The sequence below is a fragment of the Columba livia genome, chromosome Z (genome assembly GCF_036013475.1).
Source record: "Columba livia isolate bColLiv1 breed racing homer chromosome Z, bColLiv1.pat.W.v2, whole genome shotgun sequence".
Taxonomy (NCBI): Eukaryota; Metazoa; Chordata; class Aves; order Columbiformes; family Columbidae; genus Columba; species Columba livia.
The window spans coordinates 26,524,562-26,549,856 of NC_088642.1; the positions used below are offsets into that span (position 1 = coordinate 26,524,562).

The following is a 25,295-nucleotide window of genomic DNA, read 5'->3' on the forward strand; positions in this document are numbered from 1 at the left end:
AATAAATGCAATTAAAAAATAATCAGAAGTAGGATTTTGTTTTAATATTCTAGTATCATGTACTTCAAAGAAAAATTTCTGCAAAAAGAGCACAGAAAACTTTGCTTCATGTCCCTAATCCTAAATGATGCAGAAGAGAATCAGAGGAGGAAGAGCCAAAAGAAGAGAGACTGTTTTCTGTACACTTTGCCTGAAAATTTAGTCCTTACAGAAATAGAGAAACAAAACTGGCTTCATTAGTGGCTCCAGAAGGCAAACAGTACAGTAAAAGCCAGCACCATCTTCGACCTTGAGGAAGGATACTGCTTCAGACAAACAAAAAGGATACTACGCAGTCAGCATCTGTTTCACATAACTGCTTGGCTGCTGCATATAAGAACCTTAAACAGTATGACTTCTACCCTGAGTTTCTGAAACATCAGCTGTCAATACATAACTGTACAAAGACATACAAAACTTTCAGTTACCTAAACCTAAAAGACAATTTCAGAAGAGAGTATCAAAAAGTGAAACTATATAGAACTTCACCATTCTAATAACATGCAACAAGAAACAGTGACTGTTAAAAACAGATGCCTTTCTACCTTCCTCCAGGTTTCCAAGATGAAATGTCTGGACAAGACCTTTCTGCTACAGTAAAGAGAATTTACATAACAATACTGTAACAACTGACGGCAAAAAACAGGAATGAGAACAAAAACATAGGCTTCTCTTCAACACCAGAAGCAGAAATTCCAAAATAAAATTTAGCAGTGACTAAATAGGTAGGATATTTTTCTTTATTTTCATACAGCAGCAAGAGAGAAACCATGCCCACTCCAGAAAGCTCAGACTTTACCTTCATCAAACAGGAACAGATCTCTCAACTAGAAGATTAAATATCGGCCACCAACTTTTGGAAGAAAAACTAACTTTTGGAAGCTTGCCTTATCTCCCTTACATAGGCAATGAAAAGCTATCAGAATTAACATTTTTCTCCAGTATCTCACAGAAAAAAACAGATGATACTATTTCTAAGTACAGATATGTAAACACCCATTGTTAAAGGGAAAATAAATAAAAAGGTGGAGTGAAAAAAATTCTGACAATCCTTCTGCCTTTGGGAAGAGATAAATGGGTGAAAAAAAAACCAAATCAAATTCTTTGGATTACTTCAGGACATCCTGTCACGAAACATCAAGGCACTCCACTGAGATAAGGTTTCTCGTAACACACATACCTGCATAAAATAAAAGTTGTATGACCAGAGAAGGTCAAGGATCTGCTATAGAATACTCAGATTTGATTCTCGATGCAAAAACTGTACTTACCTACATTCATGATATATATTTCATACAGATTATAGTATCAACTGGGCTGCAAATGATTCACCCTACTTTAAAACAAACAAACAAACAAACAACAACAACAACAAAACAAAACCCACCAAAATAAACACCAACAGAAAGCCACCTCAGCAACCTAAGCGCACATTATGCAGATAACACACTCAAGCGGAACCAAGACTAAACCTGTGCAGTGGTTCCTTTACCAAAGAAAACTTGTTCTTCTTTTACAGGATACATGTTCAAAACAAGAACACGTATGTTTAAATCCATGGACCAATGGCAGGAAGAGCAAATGCTAACCTTTCAATATATGCTTATCTCAAAGCTTTCTTGAAACAGTTTCAAGTAAGAGAACCATCACGAAACTTGATTTGATCTCATGAAACTTCGTTCAAGAATCAAGTTAACTTCTACCCCAGAGCATTTAAAAGAGGATTCAACCTTGCTGAAAACATCCTCAAGATCCTTTCTACTCATTTACATACAAAATACAAAGATCTATGTGGTTTTTTAATTAGAAGAACATGAGACTAAATTAGACTTCACGAGAACTCTCACTAGGGGAGTGTTTTCCTTCTAACAGAGCTACCTCTTGGCCACTTAAGACTAAGGGTCAAAATTGGGCAGTCCAATAGCTTATCTGTATACAGACAATTAAGAAAACACAACCACAAAACAACCATCCCTCCAAAACCCAACAAATCCAACCAAAGAACGGACCTCACGAAAGTTGGCTGCCTTTGGAACACTTTCAGCGGTGCAGCAAATATATTGGTTTTTCCCAATATCCACATAGTTACCTGAGTCAGTGCTCCTAAGTAAAAGCTTACACATAAAATAAACACAGGCAACACATTTCCTTGAGGTGCCATACAAGCCATACTACCATTATAATCCAGTTTCTATTTTTGTACAACTTAAACCTCTGCAATGCAAGAAATTAGATTAAGGAGATATATCACACTTGTCAGCCTTCTGCTCCTCCTCCTTTTTTACTTTTTGTTCTTTGTAGTCAGCACTTGGACAATTTTTCTCAGCTTTATCTGCTATGGTGAAACACAGGTTTTACATTCCAGCCACACTGATTTATCATTTTTAAACTTAATACAACTAATAGTTTGGTATGATGAGATTTAGACAGTGCATGTTTTTATAAGCAAATAAATAAACGTTATACCTCCAAGTTCTTTTACGTTCAAGATGGCATTCTGGAATGGCACTGCTTTTATACTAAAACCTAAGAACAGAAAAAAAAAGAGTATTAGAAAGTTATTTGTTAAAGAAGACATTTGCAATCAACTGCATACATTCAGAAGAGACTACTTTTTCCAACGAGAATGAGGATTTTGCCATGAAACTATTTCAATATGATTTTTAAAACTATCAGTTTGGGGGAGTGCAGGCAATGAAATTTGCTATGATACTATTTAATAGCTGGCACACATGAAATTCAGCACAAAACTTTCATCCAGGCCACCCATGCTTTGGTAAGGAGTTAGTATGGAAAATACCTTCATAAAACCATTTTTAATGCATTTGGAACTTAAGTTTAGATTTCAGAGTATCATTAATATGAAGCAATCCTCCTGCAATTTTTAGGAGACATGGAAGACAATGTGCAATGCAAATAACTGTTTTCTTACATTTAAACTTCATAGGTTTTGGTTACACCTGGAGTATTTGTCCTGTCTACAAATGATCCTTTTACAGACCTAAGCAGTATGTATTAAAATGGTTACAAGCACACTATAAACATCTATGAATCCTCTATTAGCCTGTTACATGCTTAAAACTAAAAAACTTTTAAAGTGTGATGTTTTCCTCTAATTGAAAACTCAGACATTCAAGAGATAGGGAATATGAAAGGCTCCAAGCAATCCAGTGATATATGATAATACTAAATTCAGCATGTTTAGTGCATAAATACCTGTAAGTATATATAATACCATATGCCGGATTTTTTTTTTTTTTTTTTTTTTCCCCAGCACAAAATGTCTCAGGAGAGGGGAATAAAAGGAAAAAATTTTAAAAATCTAAATTTCAACTTCCTTCTAACTTTCTGAGTTAGGCATTAACACCTTCTCCATACAATGAAGTGTCAGATCTCTTCAACGTTCCCAGTAACAGCACTGTAAAGGGAAGGGGAAGGGGAAGGGGAAGGGGAGGGGGAAGGGGAAGGGGAAGGGGAAGGGGAAGGGGAAGGGGAAGGGGAAGGGGAAGGGGAAGGGGAAGGGGAAGGGGAAGGGGAAGGGGAAGGGGAAGGGGAAGGGGAAGGGGAAGGGGAAGGGGGGATATTTTCTTCTACCTTTTTTACTTACAGTTGTATTAATAGTGTTATGGTCTTCTAATTCCAACAAATATAAACTGAAAACCAGTAAGGGTTGCTAAGGGACAATCATAACATTCAGGCACCACAGCTACAATATAAAGCCATATAACTACATGCACAAGCTATATACACAAGTTACTCACACAACACTCATTACCTGTTCCCTCAGCAAATCAACCTTACTAAATCACTGTGACCACAGGAAACAGATTTCTTCCATCACTATAACCTAATCTGTCCTCTTTCTGAGCTTTGTGGCCAGATGTTCCTTTTTCTCACTGCACATGTTTGTTTCCCTCTTCTCTGGTGCATTTTTGTTTTTATTGTGTTTGTTGGTTTTGTTGAGTTTTTTTTTGTTTTGGGGGGAGTTTGTTTGGATTTGGTTTGCTGGTTTATTTGTTTGGTTTGGGATTTGTTTGTTTGGTTTTTTGTGGTTTGTGGGTTTTTTAAATCAAAATACACTTTTCAGTATTAGGCATTCTGCTTCATCTATATCAGTGTGCACATTCAAATTTTTTGGACTAAAGATACCTTTTAGCTGTGGCTGTTGTACCTCTTTTTGTTTATCTTCTCAATTACACTGTAACTTCTTGCAAAATCCAATCTCATTCTGTGCTTACTACATGAACAGTCTCTTTGGTGATGCAAAAAGAAAGCATTGTCACCAGAAATAAACATTTCCCCTACATTTATTCTTTTCGTTGCTGTTATATATCACAAGGCAGTTCTGACCAAGTACAAGAAGAAGTAAATCTCAACTTCAGAGCATCACTGTCCCACTCTATTTTATAGCACATTATCCTTTCTGTCCATATAACAGACTGCTTAAAACCAAAAGTAAAAAGAGAAGAAATAAACCTTTTAATGTGTGTCTACACTTCACTGCTACTGTATGTTTCCAGTTGTCCTACTTCATTACATCACAACGTGTATTTTGACTTTCAACCCATTCAAAATTGTATGTTTTCACAGATATTCCCCAATGGATGACCAAACACTGAAAGAGTAAGCAGTGGTAGCTTCAAAGCAATTCATCAGGTGCTTTAAAAAGCTGGATAACTAGGCTAAACCTCTCTACCACCTTTGCTATGTGTTTTCAGATGTTAACTTAGGGCAATGTTACAGTGCACCATAGAGTAAAGGCAGCATCCTACCTGTGGTAGACACTATATTCTCCGGGGTTTCACTGCAAAGCTGTGATAGAAGACTAGTCTTGCCAGAACCAGTGAGGCCTATGCAAACCAAGTCATATTCAGGTCGTGGTGGAGGTGGTCCCTTGCAGCAAAGTGCTCTAAAACACTGCCAAGATATGGAAAAACAAGCAAAACAAAAAACAAAAGGAATAAGTTACTTTTTTTTTCTTTTTTTTTTTAACAAATGTTTATTCAATAAGGTTCTAGAAATCAAATTTTGGCAAAATCAACAACTATTAAACTGATACCACTCCAAGTTATATCTACAACAGGTTTATAAGAAAACATAACTTCACCTGGTAACTTTTGACCTAAGCCTCACTGAGGTGGATTGAGGAAATTGACTTCCACTTCCAAAGCAGCATAACAGTGCATATTCAGCAAGCCAGGCACATGCCTTGCTCAACTCTGCAGTTGAGTAAGCTTGAGTTTGCTTCCTGTGCTGATTTCATGAAATACCTGGTGTGAACATCAAAGCATCTTTTGAGCAGTGGCTGGCCAGGCTCTACCTGTTGTCATAGGAAAAAAATCAGAGAACTTTGTTCCACTAATGTCCTTCCTTGGCTTGCTTTGGCAAGTATTTTACCTTACAATATCAGCTGTTAAGGAGTACAGCTTGTAAAAAACCAATTTTTGTGGACATGCCTCTAGTCATAAATATGCAGACCTCTCACTTTCCCTGGAGAACTGTAAATTAATCAAAATATATATTAAAAATAATCCTACACAAACCCTACTTTAGAGTTCTGCTCATATCTCAAACAGTATTTCCAAAGTAAGCAGGCTCATGCAAAAGGTTCTTTAAACCCTCAGTAAGGTTCACTAGGGCTCTCTTTATATGAAATATGGAAAATTTTAATGTAAAAATCTAAAAGCGTACCACTCTAGGAAAAACAGGAAGTTTATTTTTAAGGTATGGGGTCTAATTACCCAGTAATGTCCAAGACAGACCTCCAGCACCCCAATACATACAAATACCTTTTCCCACACTATCTGTTGCCCTCATATCAGAGGAATACATCTGCTGTAACAACAAAGGGAAAATGTGCAATCACTCCTCCCTCACACATTCTGTTTTCATGTAGTCCCAGCTCTTTTTTTTTTTTCTTCTTAAGTACAAGCCAGTCACTGAATTTGGTAAAGAAATCCAGTCTTTACAACCCTACCCTAGTTTGTCTACACAGCTACCCAGCATCTCTTATTGAGGACTACTGCAGAAGCGTAGAAACTGAACAGATGTCAGTAAAGCACTGTTGCAAATAGTGGTATCTGGCTCCATGATCAAGTCATCCAGAGAAACATAATTATAAGAAGACACCTTACTGAATTAGGAACTTCTATTGGATTTTTTCCATATAAATGGGAAGCTATACATGCTGCTGAAACCATCTTCATTGGTTTAAAGAAGCAGAAGATAAATTCAGGGAAAGTTATGAAATTCCTTCAACACCTTTTAAAAATGTGAAAGGAAGTATTTTAGGGTTAATAACATTTACAGTGGTAGTTAAGCTGAACAATGGTAACAGATCTTAAAAATAAAAGCTTTCAATCTACTAAAATTTTACTCAAAAACTATTTTTTCAATGATGTTTAACCTTACATGCGTGTCCGTAGCTAAACGGAGTAAACACGCCTTCTAGCTTTATTCACTGACGTCAGTTTATACTTATCTCACAGATTCTGCAAAGCCACAGTAAATATTCTACTCTGGTACTTAAGTGAGAAAGGCCAATTGAGTTCATTGCACAACATATGCTCCTTCAAACAGAGTTTGCACTTAATGGATATCAGGCTGAAGGCCACATAAAATTCTTCAAAGCTTGCCAGAGCTCCGCAGGTTGTGTGTCAGGCCCTTTGCAGACGGTCTTTTAAATGGATTCAATCTGTCCCCGTCAGCATGGCATCTTTGTGACAACTTCTTGATATCATATGGAAAAACATGAAGGAATAGATGAGCTGATAAAAGTCTGTGCTTCCCTCTGTTCAGACACTGTGCCAGTTCTTACCCAACTAGACGTGATTCTTAACAGCCCTGATGACATTTAATAACCTGTCAAAGATAATTATTGCTCTTTGTAAAACACATACAGAGGCTCTGTGGGTGACAGTGGGGCTCCGCAGGTTGTTTTTGTCAAGTTCAGTATCTACAGTACAGACTCCATAAGTCTAACTTAGTCTGGAAAATCTTTATGCGCTGTTGATTAAACGAATGATCGAAAGTCCAGGTCAAATTGCATATCCAAAGCAGCATATGTAGACCCGCCACCCACCCACTCGCCCCTCACCAATAAGCACAGCTAGGTATCAAAGTTCCTGACAAACAGCAGACACAGAATCTCAGAAGACATGGAAAATGGGTTCCTCCAGACCACACTCCCATTTTATTTGATATGATTCCTCTATCTTTGTTATGTTCATGACTTTGTGCTTCTGCAGGGCTAATTTCCTTCAGTACATTTTTTTTTTTTTGGTTGGAGTGAAAACACACTTTAAAAATTCAAGCTTCAAATAGCTGATGAAATTTAATCTGCTGTGTAATAGCACTTACCACTGGCTGACCTGAGAATTTTTACTCACGTTTTAGGAAATACTTGTAATAACATATTTAAATTTTATAGACTTGTTTCGCAAGCCTCCTCACTCAAGCTCAATGAGCATTTCTTCCATCACAAATACCAATCTACAAACAATCTGACCACTGCCTTCCTGTTCTCTCAGCACCTTAAAGTTACTTGGCCCCTAACAAAGTCAGAGCTATTTAAGCATTCACCATGGAAACCAAACCTCTATTGTCACAATGTTGGCAGCTGCATCCAATAGCTGCACAAGATCTGTGGAAAGTAGGGAATTCAGAGGTCATTGACCATGCAAATAAAATTACATCCTATATTCTGCTTTTGATTATGGACAGGAAATGCATCCTGAAATATTTCATAAAGCATGGACTAGAGCTACACCTGTATTTAAGATATCATCACATATTACACTGAAGTCCGAAATGCACAGAGCTGTAAGAAATGTGTATTAGTAACTATAGAAGCAAGCCATTTCTGAAATGATAAACACAAATATAGCAAAAACATTGAGAGAGTTGTTCAACTCACAACTAGCTCTCAGGCCTTTCCAAAACTGGTGTACTTTCCATGCCATTTGGATAACCAAAAAGTCATAAGCGAAGCTCCAATTAACAGCCTGACTGGTCTTCAAACGTGTCAGATACAGACCTGGAGGTCTTTCATTGATTCCCAAACCTCATTTGAATCACAGAATCATAGAACAGCAGGTTGAAAGTGACCTCAAGGATCATCTGCTCCAACTTTTCTTGGCAAAAGCACAGTCTAGACAAGATGGCTCAGCACCCTGTCCAGCTGAATCTTAATGTTGGGGAATCCACCGCTTCCCTGGGGAGATTATTCCAATGGCTGACTGTTCTCACTGTGAAAAATTTCCATTGGAATCTCCCCAGGAGTAACTTGTACCCATTACCCCTCATCTTTTCCATGTGACTCCTTGTAAAAAGGGAGTCTCCATCTTCTTTGTAACCACCCTTTAAATACTGGAACATGCTCATGAGGTCTCCCCTAAGCCTTCTTTAGTCAAAACTGAACAAACCCAGTTCTCTCAGTTTTTCCTCATATGGCAGCTTCTCAGTCCTCTGATCACCTTTGTAGCCCTCCTCTGGATCCTCTCCAGCTTGTCCTCATCATTTTTGTATAGCGGGGACCAAAAATGAACACAGTATTCCAGGTGTGGCCTAACAACCACTGAGTGGGAATTAATGCTAAAAGTTCAATCTCTCCGTCTTACTTATAATTATGGATATGGTCTCCCTTTACGTGTTATTTTTTCAATTAAGATCTATTTGAAGCAACAGACTTGTAGTGCCCAGCACACACTTACATACAGAGGAGTGGTTAATCATCTGAAGCTGTTGATGAAATCTCAAGTAGATTATTTAAAAAAAAAAAAAAAATCAAATCTACACACAGCAGGCTCCATAGCTCTCATGTTGTATGAGATCATGCAAGTATTATACAAAAAAATCTTAGATCCTAAAGACATAATGTGACAGATGGAGCAGAAAAAAAAACAAGGCAGACCATTATAGTACTAAGGATAAGAAACAACTGGGGACAGCAGTGGAATAATTGAATGCGAACTATAAAATACTCAAGGCATCTCTCAAGGCATGTGAATGAAATTACACACAGCTAGGAGAGAGGGGAACAAAGGGATATACATATAAACTAAATTTTAACTGTGTGAATATCTTAATGTTATACTAATACAAGAGCACCTATGCATTTTGCTGTGTGAGCTAAAACCGAAGGCATTTCAGTTTCCATACTGCCGCACAGGTGGTTTTACCAATACAAAAAAAAGAGAGGAAGACATAAAACCTACCAGTTTTAAGACACACAACTAGTAACACTGTTTTCATATTTTCAAAATTTCAGATGGATAAGGTTCATTTTCACCTATATGACAACAGTAATGAGGCCGAAACCTGACCTTCATTTTGTGGCTACGAACAGAGATGAATACTCATGTAGCCACTGCCATCCTGAAGCGAAGTTCAGCACAGATTAAAATACAAAAATCACAACCAGTCATGTTCTTTGACAGCCCACAACCTCATTAAACAGCTCCTCCGTCCCAACACTGACTAACAATACAAACTCCAATACAGGGACCCCAGCTCAAAGCCTGCTAACCTACTGCTCCAGAGGAGAAAGTAATCCTCAAGTTTAACCTGGTTAATCTTCAGAAGCATGTGGTGAGTCCATTAGTTGAACACAAAAGCACTCTTCCTTTACGTATACCAACACAGCTACAATTTCATGTCAGCCTGTGCTCCAGGAAGACAGGCAAGTATATGGCATTAAAGACAGGACAATATAAAACAGGACAGAGGAAAATAAATCCTCAATGATGTGAGGCAGTATCACAGAGCAAGCAATCCCAGTGACATCCTACCTTATAGAAATGTTACAGGACACTAAAATAGGAACATATTGTTTGAAGCAGGAATCTCAAATTCTCCCTTCAGACCACTAAGAAATGCATTTGGATTCATTGACTGAAATTATTCCTCAACCTCTGTCAAAAACTTCTCAGTATTTCAGAGGAGCCAAGCTTCTGGAGTCTCAAAAAAGAGCAATCACACCTCAAATGACTTTCAACATCTCGATGTAGTTACCAGCTGAAGAAGACATAAGACACAGTCTCAAGTACCAAAACCAGACAAATTACATAGCCCTATTCATTCTTCAACATATTTGACAACTCTTCTACCAGCAGAGAAGGCTTGGAGGAAATAAGGTCAAGAAGAAAGAACAGGCTGACTTCTGACAAACTAGATATGACGGTGCTGTTCAGAGCATATCACTTCAAAAGACTTCACGGTCATGATGCATTCTTCCTTTGAGTGACGATAATACAATCAAAGTGGGTTGAATCCTGTCCAAAATCCAGAATGACTTTTGGTTTTCTCAAGAAAATAAAGTCCTCAGTATATCAAGCATAAAAGAAACGTTTCAACTCAGTTTTTGATAATCAAGCTGCTAGCTGCCACATTGCACAAGGATGAAGGACAGTATCTTTGTATGGCAATTGGACAGAAGACAGGAGGTTAATTCCGTTTGTCTGATATCAGAGGAACTGCTCTGGGGTGAAGGTTTCACCCAAAAGTTCAGGGCTTTAGGAACCACAAAAATTTGAAAAATGCAATCAAAAATGTAACTTCCCTGGAAGAAGCGGTAAGGCAACAGAAATCCTTTCACTACCATCAGCCAAAACAAATGACAAAACCTCATGTCCAAAATGGAAAATGAGTCTCTCTGACCTTAATCTCTTGCACACTCCCTGTAAATGATAGAAGAGCAAAACCAAATGATGACTCTCCAGTCTATCCACACTGTGCTTGAAGAAAGCATGAAGAAAAACCACATCAAGTTCTAGATGTATTCAGATATTCAGTGCAGCAGCATGACTTAAAAGCCTACTTAAAATAAAATAAAATAAAATAAAACAGCACATGGCTATTATAAACCAATGTCAGCAGAACAGTTAAGCATATGCACAGGTGCTACTCTGAAGAGAAGGCAATCAGTCACCCCACTGCAGCGTCAATTCAAGCTCCAAGGAATTTGTTGTTCACTTGTAGGTTTCATCAAGTGTTGAATTATTGGTCAAGTGGTTTCCTCCCTGACAGTTTGCTTTCCATTTGTTTTGCTGCACAAGAGTAACTCCTGTGTTTCGATCCATCAGTCCAATCACATTTAACAACATGAGACAAAGGTAACAGAAAAGATCAACAAAGCCTTTGCAAACAGTTTGTTTCACCATCTAAGGAAACATAACCATACTACAAATGCCCTAAGAATCATTGAAAATAGCAGCAAAAAGGGCAATAGCAGCACCACTGAAATGTGCAAAAGTTAAGGATATGTCACCTCCTGTCATTTCTAATTTCTAGTAAGGACAAAAGACATATAAGATTTTATTTACTTTTTTAATGCTTAGAGCTTTCAGGCTTGCTAACGGTCATCCCTGTAGAGTTTCTGATGCAAATCATAAAAAGTTTTTCCATGATTCGTGGGTGTTACGAGGTGGGTTACAGAACACTTTTCTTTTGGTCAGTATAACATGAATAATTACTTGAGTTCTATAAGCTCACATGGGATCACAAAACCAGAACGAATGATATGGAACACCAATTCTAATTAAAGCTAACTACATGTCACCTAAATGCAACAGCAAACTTTGTTTCTTTCTTCTCCCTGAAAACTACTTGGTACACAGAACCATGGATATCCATATTTGATATACATTGCAAACACAGTATTACTTCTGTAACCATATAAAAAAGAGGATTTACAGTCACAATACAGTGATATATCCAAATCCCATGCCCAAATGGGTCAAAGAACCTCAAAGAAACAAAATTACAAAAAAACTTCAGGTGCAAAAAGAAATCCAGATGTACGTCATATAAAGAGGACTGTAAATGAAGACTTGCATTGTATTCCATACATGAAAAAAGTAAAACAAAAGGAAAAGCTACTGCTGCTGTCCTACTCTGAAAATGCTAGGCAAATTCAAAGTACACTAAAAGAGTAAAACCCATCACCAAGTGTGAAGTGTAATTCCTGCAAGTTACAATAGGATTTATGTAGCAAAGGAAGTATCAAAAATTTCAGTTAAAATAATAACAAACATATTATTTAAAATGCAGTTGGAAAAAGCACAGGGAATGGCCAAGTATGACAAACAGAAGTGACCCTCTTGGACTGAAAGCCAGATCTCAAGGCGGACTCAGGTGATACCAGTTAACACATTCCTGAGTGTCCTGGTTTTGTTAAAAACAAGCTTCTCTTTTAGCGAATTTGCCTGTCAGCTAAAGCCTTCATATTAACTGCATTTTCCTGGAGAACCAGACACATGTTTTGGTAAACATAGCAATGGAATGCAAACTTATTGATAAGCATGGATGGACAGCTTGCAAGAGGGGCAATGAGAAACAGGTGACCAAGAAACTGACCGAGTATAACATCCCATTCACGTGAATACTTCATATACAAGTGGGAGATCACGAGGATCTCGTCCCTTTTCCTTCTTTCCCTTTTCCTTATGGCCGACATTAGGAGAGGACCTTGCTAGTCGGCCCTGCGAACTGAGGCCTAGTGAGAGACTGAATCCAGCTCCGGTTGGCTGCAGAGTCTAATCCAGGACTTTGGTTGCCGGCTCTGCAATTGCTGGGACTTTCAAGATTGGCTTTGTATATTTTGTATTATTTTCTCTATTCTTATTAGTAGCATTAGTAAAACATTTTTAATTTTTCCAACTTTCTTCTCTATCTCCTTCTTTCCCTCCCGATTGCCTGTCCTTAGTTGGAAGGGGGGAGAGGGGGGCGCTGAAAGGGGAAGGAGTAGGAGGGGGGGTTAACAATACATCTGGCATTACAGTAGTGTCCAGTTGCAATCAATTGCATGCAACCTTTTGACCCCCTTCTTTTTTTCCAAATCATTCACCCACCCACAAAGAAGTGATTTCACAGAATCACACAGAATCACAGAATGTCAGGGATTGGAAGGGACCTCGAAAGATGACCTAGTCCAATCCCCCTGCCAGAGCAGGAGCACCTAGATGAGGTTACACAGAATGCGTCCAGTTGGGTTTTGAATGTCTCCAGAGTAGCAGACTCCACAACCTCCCTGGGCAGCCTGTTCCAGTGCTCTGTCACACTCACTGAGAAGTTTCTTCTCAAATTTAAGTGGAACCTTTTGTGTTCCCGTTTGTACCCATTACCCCTTGTCCTATCATTGGCTGTCACCGAGAAGAGCCTGGCTCCATTCTTGTGACACTCACCATTTATATATCTGTAAACATTAATGAGGTCACCCCTCAGTCTGCCATGATTTTATTGTCACCCCGCAATCAAAAACCCTTGACACTGAGAAAAGTAACAAAATATGATTTTTTTCTACACACTGTATCAGTAACATTACAGAAACAGAAAAATTCCAGAGAATTTGTCCACCCAGCTTCAGCCCACACCTTCAGAGTTGTTGGGCATCATAACTGTCACTAAAAGAAAACAGCTGCTGGGCTGCACGTGTGTCTCTGAGTATCAAAAAGCAAAGGAACCTGAAAAACTCCAAGTGAGTTTTGAGGAAAAAAAAAGAAATATCTAATGTTTACTTAAGGCAGCACTTCCTCTGAGATTAAGCCCCAGGACATGTCTTGTTCTTTCTTACGAAAGATTTCAAAACAAACATTTACCATCAAATCTGAGAGAAAAGAGGAGAAAGCTCTAAGGACTGTCCGTCCTTACTGAACAAGCTGAGGTAGAATAGCAAGTACAAAGAGATTGCGCAAATCAGTCAAAGTTGGAAAATCTGTACCAAAAAAAAAAAAAGTAAAAGGAAAGAAGGACCCATTGACAAAGGAAAAACATGGAAAAACCTAAAAGAGTTTTAGGATTATTTCCAAAAATACCATAGAGGAAAGTTAAACAAAATTATGACAGTATGATGGTACATTAAAACAGAAAGTACAGTTTCAGCTGTCACTTTTAAACCTACCTGCTCAGGGTTGCCAGCTAATAATTCTCTCTTTGCTCATAAAGTACAAGAAGCACACCATAGCAAATTTAGGCATTATTCAACCAAAAAGTCAGCAAACCAAAAAATGTTTGGTTGCTCTGAAATTATCAGAAGACCAGAGAAAGAAGATATCTGTAGAGACTGATAGAAAAAAAAGAAAAAGCTACTGAAATAGAAACAGTCTATGCAGTTAACATTTAAATGCACACAGTCTAACAAGAAGTAATGGGAGGATCTAGATAAAAGGCAGAGGTGGACAGAGAACAAGAAAAGCTGGATTTTGCACGCAGCACAGTCTTCTGGCCAAAGGCTTATTCTGCTTGGAACAATAAAGACTAGACTGCCTTTCAACACTAGAAAATGGAGTAAGAATTATACCAGCATTAGTGGAGACACAAATGGGAGGTCTAACTGGGGTGCTCTATTACTAGTTCATGGCATTATCAATCTCCAGCATTGAATTTGAAGCATTATATAGTTGCAGGCTATGGGTATCTCTTATTCATTAGACTCCCTATGAATAATTTTGCTCTTATGTGCCCTTTTCATTTTACTCTTCCAGTATGCTATATTTACAAGAATAAGAACCTCTAAGAGGATATCCATTTTGACCAAAAGACCTAGGGAATATGAAATATGTAGTAACATATGCAGGAACCTCTCTTCCCCCCTTACACAGCGTAAGAGTTTTACTTGGCTAGCACAGCACATTACTACTGTGGGAGGAAACAGAAGACTGACCCACACAAAAACATTAATCCAAAATATACAATTAGAGAAAGCCATAAAAAATTCAAGTACCATTACAAATTCTTCAAATTTTGATCAATGAGAGCCCCTTTGAATGCAAAACTGTTTTTTCCTTGACCAAATTCTTAATGAGTTAGGTTTGAGAAGCTTCAGCCATTGAAAACATCTTATGCTCCAACATAGATTTTGTATTTCCCCTACCTTCAGTTGCAAGTTTGGCTTTCTTTTTTTTTTTTTTCTCGCTATATATTTACATCTACAACTTAATTTCTCAGCTGCCACCAGTCTGCTTGCTGATAAAGACTCTATTGTTGTTTGCAAACAGAGAAGGAGTAGCGGGTAATGTGATAGTCAGAGGTTGCCCTGGGCATAGCAATCATGATTGAGTTTTCTATTCTTGGAGAAGTTAGAAGGGTGGTCAGCAGAACTGCTACTTTGGACTTCCGAAGGGCAGACTTTGATCTGTCTAGGAGGCTGGCTGGCAGAGTCCCTCCTTGTGAGACAGACCTGAACAACAAGGGAGTCCAGGAAGGCTGGTCTCTCTTCAAGGAGGAAATCGTAGAAGTGCAGGAACAGGCTGTCCCCATGTGCTAGAAAGATAGCTGGTGGGGAAGAAGGCTGGCCCGGCTGAATAGAGAGCTGGAGCTGGAACTTAGGCATAAAAAGAGAATTTATAACCTTTGGAAGGAGGGACAGGTCACTTAAGAGGAATACAAGAACTCTGTGAGGTTATGCAGGGAGAAAATCAGAAGGGCCAAAGCCCAACTAGAGCTGGGCCTGGCTACTGCTGTAAAAGGGAATAAAAAATGCTTTTATAAATACATTAGCAAGAAAGGGAAGGCTAAGGAGAATCCCCACCATCTGGTGAATGTGGAGGGGAAACATAGTGACAGAGGACGAGGGAAAGGCTGATGTACTAAATGCCTTCTTTGCCTCAGTCTTTAACAGTGAGACCAGTTGTGCTCCAGGTACCCAGCCCCCTGAGCCAGAAGACAGGGATGGGGAGCAAAATGAAGCCCCGGTAATCCAAGGAAAAATGGCTGGCGAACTGCTGCACTACTTAGACACATACAAGTCTATGGGACAAGATGGGATCCACCTGAAGGGTAATAAACTAGTGGAGGTGCTCACCAAGCCATTTTCCCTCATTTACCTGCAGTCCTGGCTAACTGGTGAGGTCCCAGTTGACTGGAAGTTGGGAAATGTGATGGCCTTCTACAAGAAGGGCCAGAAGGGGGATCCAGGAAATTACAGGCCTCTCAGTCTGACCTGAGTGTTGTCGAAGGTTATGGAACAGATCATCGTGAGTGCAAATCACGTGGCACACACAAGACAAACCAAGTGATCAGGCCCAGTCAGCATGGGTTTATGAAACACAGGCCCTGCTTGACCAACCTCATCTCCTTCTATGCCAAGGTGACCTGCTGAGTAGATGAGGGAAAAGCTATGGATATTGTCTACGTGGAGTTTATTAAAGCTTTTAACACTGTTTCCCGCAGCATTCTCCTGAAGAAACTGGCAGCTCATGGCTTGGACAGGTGTACTCTTCAGTGGATAAAGAACTGCCTGGATGGCTGGGCCCATGGTGGTTGTGGCGAACCTAGTAACATCAAGTTGGCGGTCAGTCATGAGTGGTGTTCCCTAGGTCCAAGTATTTGGTCTGGTTCTGTTTAGTTTCTTTATCAGTGATCTGGATGAGAGGACTGAGTGCACCCTCAGTCCATCTGCAGACGATACCAAGTTGGGTGGGAGTGTTGATCAGTTGGAGGGTAGGAAGGCCATACAGAGGGATTTGGACTGGCTGGATCATTGTGCTGAGGCCAATTGTATGAGGTTCAACAAGACCAAGTGCCAGGTCCCGCACTTGGGTCACAACAACCCCAGGCAGCGCTGCAGGCTTAGGGAAGAGTGGCTGGAAAGCTGCCTGGCAGAGAGGGAACTGGGGGTGTTGATTGACAGCGGCTGAACATGAGCCAGCAGTGTGCCCCGGTAGCTGAAAAAGGCCAACAGCATCCTGGCTTGTATCAGGAATAGTGTGGCCAGCAGGACTAGAGAAGTGATTATGTCACTGTACTCAGTGCTGGTGAGGCCACCCTGGGTGGTGGAGCACTGGAACATCTCCACAGGGAGGTAGTCATGGCCCCATACTTGACAATATTCAAGAAGCGACTGGACAATGCCTTCAGACACGTTATGTGAGTTTTGGGGTTGTCGTATGCAGGGACAGGAGTTGGACTTGATTCTTGTGGGTCCCTTCCAACTCAGGACATTCTATGATTCTATGAATCTATGATACTGCAATCATTTTTGGGTCCCTCATTAGAAGAAACACCTTGAGGTGCTGGAGAGAGTGCAGAGGAGGGTGATGAAGCTGGTGAGGGATCTGGAGCACAAGTCTGATAAGGAGCAGCTGAGGGAACTGGGGCTGTTTAGCCTGGAGAAAAGGAGGCTGAGGGGAGACCTGATTGCTGTCTACAACTACCTGAAAGGAGGTTGCAGCATGGAGGGTGTTGGTCTCTTCACCTAAGTAGTGAGTGACAGGATGAGAGGAAATGGCCTCAGCTTGTGCCAGGGCAGATTTAGATTGGATATTAGGAAAAAAATTCTTCACAGAAAGAGTTTTTGGGCATTGAAACAGGCTGCCCATGGGAGTGGTTGAGTCGTTACCCCTGAAGGTGTTTGAAAGATGTATAGATGAGCTTCTTATCAACAGGATTGAGTGCTAGAGTTAGGTTGTTGTTGGACTGTATAGTCTTGAAGGTCTCTTTCAACCAAAATGATTCTATAATTGGCTAATTTGTTCATTTAACAATGTAAAATCAAAACTGTAAAATTTGTCACCACTGAGCATACACAGATCAAGGAATACACAGCCTTTAAATGGTTTCAAAGATAAACCCAACATGTGCTCTACTTGTAGAGCTTGAATGTTTGGGGGAACGCAACGCAGTTTGAAATGGGCATTCTTAACTGACAGAGAATCATATGGAGCCACAGGTCAACTACAGATACAACCTGTTTTCATATACTTCCACTGTTGACGTGGGCCAACAAATCAAACAAAATACAACACAAAAAACCCCCACACAACAACCACACAAATCCATTCAAACAAGATTTTTTTACTAAATATTGACCAATCTCTATGCATCTACTTGAGTTAGGTGTGGAAGAAAAGGCAAAAGGGTAAAGAATATTTTGTAGATAAATTCTGCACACATTTAAGAGGTTAAGCTGCCTTTTAAAAGTATATCTGAATTTTAGCTTTTTTGGGGGAAAATGGGAGCTGGCAAGAAGCAGCGTTATTCTTTGTGAAAACACAGATTATTGTGACCTTGCTCATGAAACAGCCTGCCATACAGCTATGCCTACTCACGAGTATGTCAGCATGCCTCCTCTCTGGCACAGAGAGCCCAAACTAGCAAGTGTTGGGTGTCTGTTTTTTCAGATAATTATTACACAATAGTTCCATAAAAATTATCTTAAGTCAGAAAAGCAAGAGGTTGTTATTTAAGTTGATGAAATGTGATCATAAAACCAAGAAGAAATAATCTCAACATGCTATCGAGATAACTGAATACAGCTCTGGAGTGCTCAGCTCCCACCCGCTTCAATGCATAGCTGTAAGAAATTTAGTACCTGTTCTAATGAGGCTGCAGACACCTCAGTAAGAACTGAGTCAACTGCTGCTTACTGGAACAAAAATTTTACCATTTATTCTGGATCAGCATAAATCTTGCCAAGCTGGGGAACTCCTCCTTTTGCGGGCTAGAGGGAAAATTTCACTAAACAAGAAGGAGAACTGCGATAATGATGAGAGACTATGAGAGAAACAAAAGCAATCTGGAGCTAGTGGTATAATTCAGAGTTAAACAATGAATAAAAACAGGCTTAAGATATGGAAGATAGCTGTCTTTTAGAGACTAAGACACATGATCAACTGTAAAAACAAAACACTGACTTTAACTCAACCTTTTGTTTAAAGTATTTTCAATTTTTTACATTCAATTCCCTAAGGACTAACTGATTACTAAAGAATTGCAATAAAGAACTGGAAGTTAGGATTCTCTAATACAAGGGCACGACAAGGAAACCACTTCTACAATCAGGCTTCAGAAACTGCCAGTTATCTACATATCATTAGATCTGAGGCATAAGGAATGTATAGAGTATGAGAAGAAATGCACACAGTTCTCATGCCACAGAGATCTTTTCACTGAAGAAAGAGGAAGCATTCACAGCTCACAAATATTTCTCCAAAGCAATTTATGACAGTAACTCACAGGATACATCATACCATGTTATACAAGGATTAAGGAGTGCAGTGCCGTTTGATTATGTTATTGGGTAATAAAATTACAAAGTATAGGATTTAAGAAGAACGTAATCGCATTAAAAAGTGTCAAAGAAAGATCCCGGTAACTGAAAAAGCACCAGAAGTATTTTACTTTCCTAAGTAATAAGAATATAGTCCTCTTTATTTGAAGAAATGCATAAATGATCATGTTTCCTCATCCTTGCAAGAAATTCTTAAGCTCGTGTTGTCAAGTTTATTGCTACAAAAACATACAATCACAAATTACGCCTTAAGGAGACCAATGCTTAATCTGGAAGTTACAAGCTATTAAGGCAAAGGAAGAGATAATTGAAGAAAAAAAAAGTGTTTAAGAAAAATTGTCTTGTTGTAAACATTAATGAAATTAAGAGACACTAAACTTTGGTTCCCTAGTGGGCTACATAGGATCCTTATAGCTAGGTGGAATCATCATGTACATAGATGGATCTTCACTTGGTAGGTTTGCACAGCAGACACAAAACCAAGGTGCTGGTGTGCTGCTATCAATCAGAGCACTATCTCTGTAGAGGATTAGGAAGCAAACACTGTTCCAAACCCCACAGCCCAACAGAATAAGGGTTGGTAGTGGGTCACCAGCTCTACATACAACCTCCTTGGACTTGTACAGATGAGCAGGAAGTAGAGGGGACTTTTTGGATAGATACTGAACCAAAGGAATTTTAAAATAGGAGATTTCCCAAGATTCAAGTCACTCCCAGCTCTGCAGGTCAAGAGCAGAAAGATTAAAATTCAAATTAGTTACTACAAAAGAATGTTTTCTACTCATTTTCATATAAGAATTTGTAAAGCCTATATAAATGAGAAAAAACATGTTGTTTGCAACTCTCTGGGAAGTGGCAAAATTTCTGACATCAAATGTGAAGTATGAGCCCCTATGTCTCCTGCAACAGAGGAGCTGAAGCACTTGCAAATTGTGTCAGGTCACTATCCTCAACTGATGAATACCAGGGAAATCAAACTAAAAAATATGGAGCAACATATAAAAAAGCATAAGCCTGACCATTCCTCAAGTCTCATCCAATTAGGCAGAATGCTGAAGCAGAAATTATCCTACCACTGTTAACTACACTGCTGAAATGTGAAAATTTGTTAACAGTTACTGGTTTGCTATTGAATTCTCCATGTTTGTTACCAGAGGAAACTAAAATCCTGACTTTTTTTAGCAATTAAGTTCATTCTCTAAACCCAGAGATATTCTGATGGAAAAGCACATAATACACAAGGCAGACAGTTCAAGATGAAGCAAAATACAAGAAATTCCAGTGAACACAGGCTGTCTCAAGCTCACAAATCTAAATGCATTTTCCCAAAAAAAAGTGAAAGGCCTTTGATTATTATGAGGCAAAATGTGAGTTCCAAAAGTAACGTGCCACTGTCTTAACTCTTAAACTGACAAACTTGCAGTGTTATTTTTTACCTTAAATCTTAGAAGGAAGCCAGCAAGTTTTATTAAACCCATTTTTAAATGTAGCTAACCTGACAAAATTGTGGGTAATGTCAGCTTGAACAGTAAAATTCTGCCAAAGAGCTGAAAAAATACCTAAGAATACTACCAGGAAGGGAAAAACTATGTTGTTATTAATGCGTTACTTCTAGTGAAATACCACTGCAGTTCAATGTGATCCAAACCACAGTGCAATGTGTGTAAAGCAGCAAAGACTCTAAGTTCCATACACTAAAGTAATAATTATATTGCTTTTTTAGTTTTTTGTTCAGACTTGGAATTTGTCATTCAGCACAGAAACATGGTCTAAAAAATGACTATATGCAAATTTCAGTGCTAGTTTTTTTTCTTAAAGGCAACAAAAAATATGAGAACATGATTGTGATGTCCATCTAGCACAAGGAAACCAGAGTAATTTGATGTAGTTTATTGTAAGAGGACACAGCTGAGCTTAGAAGTCTCATGTTTGACTTTTGCCCAGAAACAGGCATCAAAATGAACGATTAAGCTGTAGTCTAAATGTTTGAAGATTTTTCAGCTGGGGGCATTATGCAGCCTTAAATGGTAAAAACAGTTAAGTCCTATACCAATAAAAATCCTAGGAAAAGTAACCTTCTACAAACAAGATGAAGTTCCAACACAACATAAATTGATTTGGAAATGTTCACATTAGAAAAAAAATCACACAGACAGCAGTAAGTACAGCATTAAATAGTACAAAACCAGGTAAATATTTTTCTACTCAGTGTACGTATGAAACCCATTGTGAAAACATTAAAACCTACTTAGACTTCCAGGCACAGTGAAGTATTTTAATGACAAATGTATCATGATTCATACTTCTTCCTGCTGTCTACTGCTTTTCTCTTCTGCTAAGCCTTACATTCCAGCCTAATAGCAACATATTTTCTACTCCAATCAACCATACTATTCAGTGGTATTTCCTAGAAGAATTTTTCTTGTGTGTCAGATAAACACAGAAGAAAATCCTTCAGGGACAGATTGATACACCACAGATTCCAGTTGAAATAATACCAAAGCAAGAAATTAAGAATTTCCTCAGTGAACCTACCAGCATAGAAAATGGGGTAAAAGTACAGGCATTTTAGCAAAATTTAACTTTATCAGGCCTGTGACTTGGACTTCACTCCATAATTTTAAAGCTATGTGGATTCAGAAGGATCAGAAAAGTCATGCTGTGTGAAAGACTGACTGCAGTAAAAATAAACCAAAAAAGTCTATACAAGCAGCATTACAGTATAGCACTATGGATGCTATAGAGCATCATGGATGTTTCATTTAGAAAAGAAAAGAAGCTCATGAAATTTTAGAAGACCAAAGCCCTTTTCATAATTTCCTGATCACACATAATTTGGTGGAACCTGACTAGACAAAAACAGTGACAAAAATAAGTTACCTTGCAAGTGCCACACAGAATCTCATCAAGGTAAACAAAAACATCTTCCTTCCTTGAGGAACTGCTGAACTTCTATCAACAATTAAACACTCAAATTAAACTGCACATAACAAAGAACTATGCGAATTTTCAGTGCAACTCATTTATCAGTGTTCTCATACAATTCTGTGCTGCCCACATTTTCAGGAATTAGACCTGCAAGTTTCCCCATTTTTACACATGTTCAAAGAATTTAACCTTATTAGACTGTCATAAATGACTTAAGATTTTTGGCAGGCCATCTGCTGTAATAGCTTTGAATTTCCCTTAAGTGCTTATTGTGGATGACTTATTCTAACATGAATTAATGCTACCTTGTGGCTCAGACAAAATCTAAACTCTTAACTCCTTTGCATCTCCAGCATGCCAAGTGAAGGACAATGTTATAAATGTGGTCTTTGTTTAAGATACATTAAGATGCATAATGTATTACATATATTGGACATTCTTTTGATATTAACTTGAAACTATGAATCCTTCTAAAGCAGAGTAAGACCTTCTTCATATTATTGGTCTGTGTTCTTTGTATCTTTGATCAGCAGAGACAGAACTCCAGAAAACTTTAAAAGAAATGCTTTGCCAGTGACAGTAGGGTTAAAACAACCAAGATCTCTAACACTTACCATTCCGCAAATTCCAGCTTTATTTGAAAAATCATACCAGTCCTATTCTGTATTCCCAATTTCTGCAAGATTCATTAGTTTCAGTGGAAGAACCATCATACGTAGAAGCCTGACTGGCTTGTAATGTTTCCTCTGTCGAATGCGTTCTATGTAGATCGACTTTGTTACTGTAGTATTTAATCAATCTTCCAGAAAGAATTTCAGCAACTAGGGCTATTTTAGTGGCTCATAAGCTACTTATTAAAAACAGTCTTCATCACTTATATCTTAGGACAGCAAAAACAAAAACCAGATTGCATGAATTTGTTTTTACAGGATTTGATTGTCATCGTTTTTACAGTTATAAAATGACACCGCAAACAAATATTGGCAAAGAAAGCATAGGTCCTCTGAGCAACCTGATCTGGCTGAAGATGTCCCTACTCATTGCAGGCGGGGGTGGACTACCTGATCTTTGAAGGCCTCTTCCAACCCAAAGTATTCTATGATTCTATACCTTTCTGATTCCTCCATTGCCTGTGCATAGGAAAAAATACTGCTCTAACTAAAACTGCAGAATCCTTGCTTTACAATACAGACAAGAGATGAGCAGATTTCAAAAATGAATGAGCAAAATCTTTTCTCTTCCGTTCTGTCACAGGGAGAAATCTCAGTTTATACTTTTCAAACCATGTTTTCCCCTCAAAAAATACTGACATAATGATCCTGCACTTTCCAACCACTATATACTGTTTAACATATGGCAGAAACATCAGCCATATCCTTTAGCATTTCTTATTCATTGGCTTGGGTATTCTCCATGTTGTGAGTGAACGGGCAGGCAATTTTTCCTATTCTCAACACATGGAACTTGGGAGTTGCACCAGGGTGGAAAGTTTCACTCAGAAACCTGAGCATCTAAAAGTTTTAGAGATGTTCAACATCCCAACAGTGAAGTCCCCTGTATTATTTCAGTGGCTTTCTGCACATCATCTACAGATTATACTTTCCTCTTTACCAGCTGAGCCAATATTAAAATAATTTCTTATTACAGAACTTCTAATTCATAAGCCTGTAGAGAGAGATTTTAGAACACTGCAGCAAGTTCCAGTTGGTTTTTGTGTACTTTCATGTAGCCTAATATGACAGGAAATTGTGCTTAAGTAACTTCAGTCAATGCTTCCATTGAAACAGCCGATCAGTAAGTGTTTCAATACTGAAAAGCAGCTATTCCCTTGTGCTTATCCTACAGTCACGCTGTGCCACGTTAAGCTGTACTGCATGGTAAAGGTGAAGTTTTCATTTTCAGTATCAATACATGCCACACGTATGTGGGGCCCATCAAAATCAAGGTATGAAGAAGAAGAGAATCTCACCTATGGTGTAGCCTCATTCTTTCAGGGAGGTTTGTTTCTTGTTTGGAGGGGAATCTCTTTTTTTTCTTTTTTATTTTGCAGTTGCCAATTTTAGACACTGATAGTCTACAGCTTTTAAATCAGACTACTGAAAGCTCTGCCACACCCTGAAAGGCAGAGAAGCGGTTTGGTTTGTTTTTTTTTTTTTCCAATTGTAGTACTCATGGATGTTTAACATAGTAACAGTAGCTAAAGACTCTTGCCATCTTTGGATGTCCAGGAGACTGCACCCCTTCTTCAGGAATGTGTATTCAAGCATAGTTATCCATGTACTCATCCCCTCTAGGCTGAGTATCACCAAGCGCTGCACCCCAGGGATGAGGCGTTCCAACTGAATCAGCAGGCACCCTGCCCTGCAAAGCAGCGCGAGGAGATGGCTCACCCGCGCCCGGCTGCCTGCTGCTCTGCTACCAGATTCCTTCCAAGATCTAGGCTTGATTTCATGCTAATGAGTGGGAGTGGGTCTGTTTCCCCATGAGTATCTGTGATGATGGCAGTTGAGAGATCATCAGCATGAGCCAAATCAGGGGAGGGAGGCTCATTTCCACAGCAGCTGACTTCAGCAGTGAAATACTTGTGGTGATGTCTCAACCGCAAAACAACTATTAGTTCAGAAAAATTTCCTTTGCGATAGCATTGTGATTATAGGAACGGTTTCAATGCCTACAAAGAGAAAAATGGAAAGCACTATCTCAGAGCACTACACTGATTTTCCGCAGGCACTCGTATCGCATTACCATGTATTTTGAGTATGTATGGCTGCAACATTTTTGTCTGAGCAAAAAATGGTATTTAAGAAGTTGCATGGAAAACTCATGAAAAAGGCAAATGCTGCTCTACATAGGAGTAAGAGCAAGGAGGGGCCAAAAAACCCCATGACAGATGTCTTTTACTCAGTTTTGTTGTTTGCCAGTTGGAAAGTAGTTAATATGACAGAGATAAAATAAATAAGTAGGTAAATTGAGGCAAAGACCATCCCACAGTTTAGATTCCACACATCTTCCCTGTTCCAGCTACTCTGAGTTTTCTGCTTTATTACAGAAGCTATTCACTTCAGTAAACAGTACTTTGTGTCAGTCAAGCCTTGTATTAAAATTATTTTGCAGCCTTCATGCTACATTTTTAATAGTGGCTATTCTTATTTTGCTCTGCACATCAAGAATGCTATTGTACCACTGCAGAAAAATAACTACCTAAGGCATAGACTTTATAAAGCAATCACTGTAGATCCTGTGCAATACAGCAAAAGCTTCAGTGCATCAGGACCAGGCAGGGGAAGAGAACGTAACATTATCAACTTTTTCAAAAGTGGGG

The 25,295-nt window shown here is 38.9% G+C and overlaps 1 protein-coding gene across 14 annotated transcripts in view; it reads right to left on the bottom strand.

Moving 5' to 3' along the window:
* The window catches only part of ARL15 (ADP ribosylation factor like GTPase 15), a 234,539-nt gene that overhangs the window by 150,782 nt on the left and 58,462 nt on the right, over positions 1 to 25,295 (bottom strand). For all 14 annotated transcript variants that reach the window (XM_065045198.1, XM_065045204.1, XM_065045209.1 and 11 more), the window contains 2 exons: positions 4,812 to 4,956; positions 2,506 to 2,565 (listed from right to left, as the gene is read on the bottom strand). In XM_065045198.1, coding sequence (XP_064901270.1) covers positions 2,506 to 2,565; positions 4,812 to 4,956 — 205 coding nt within the window. The remainder of the gene's footprint in view (positions 1 to 2,505; positions 2,566 to 4,811; positions 4,957 to 25,295) is intronic.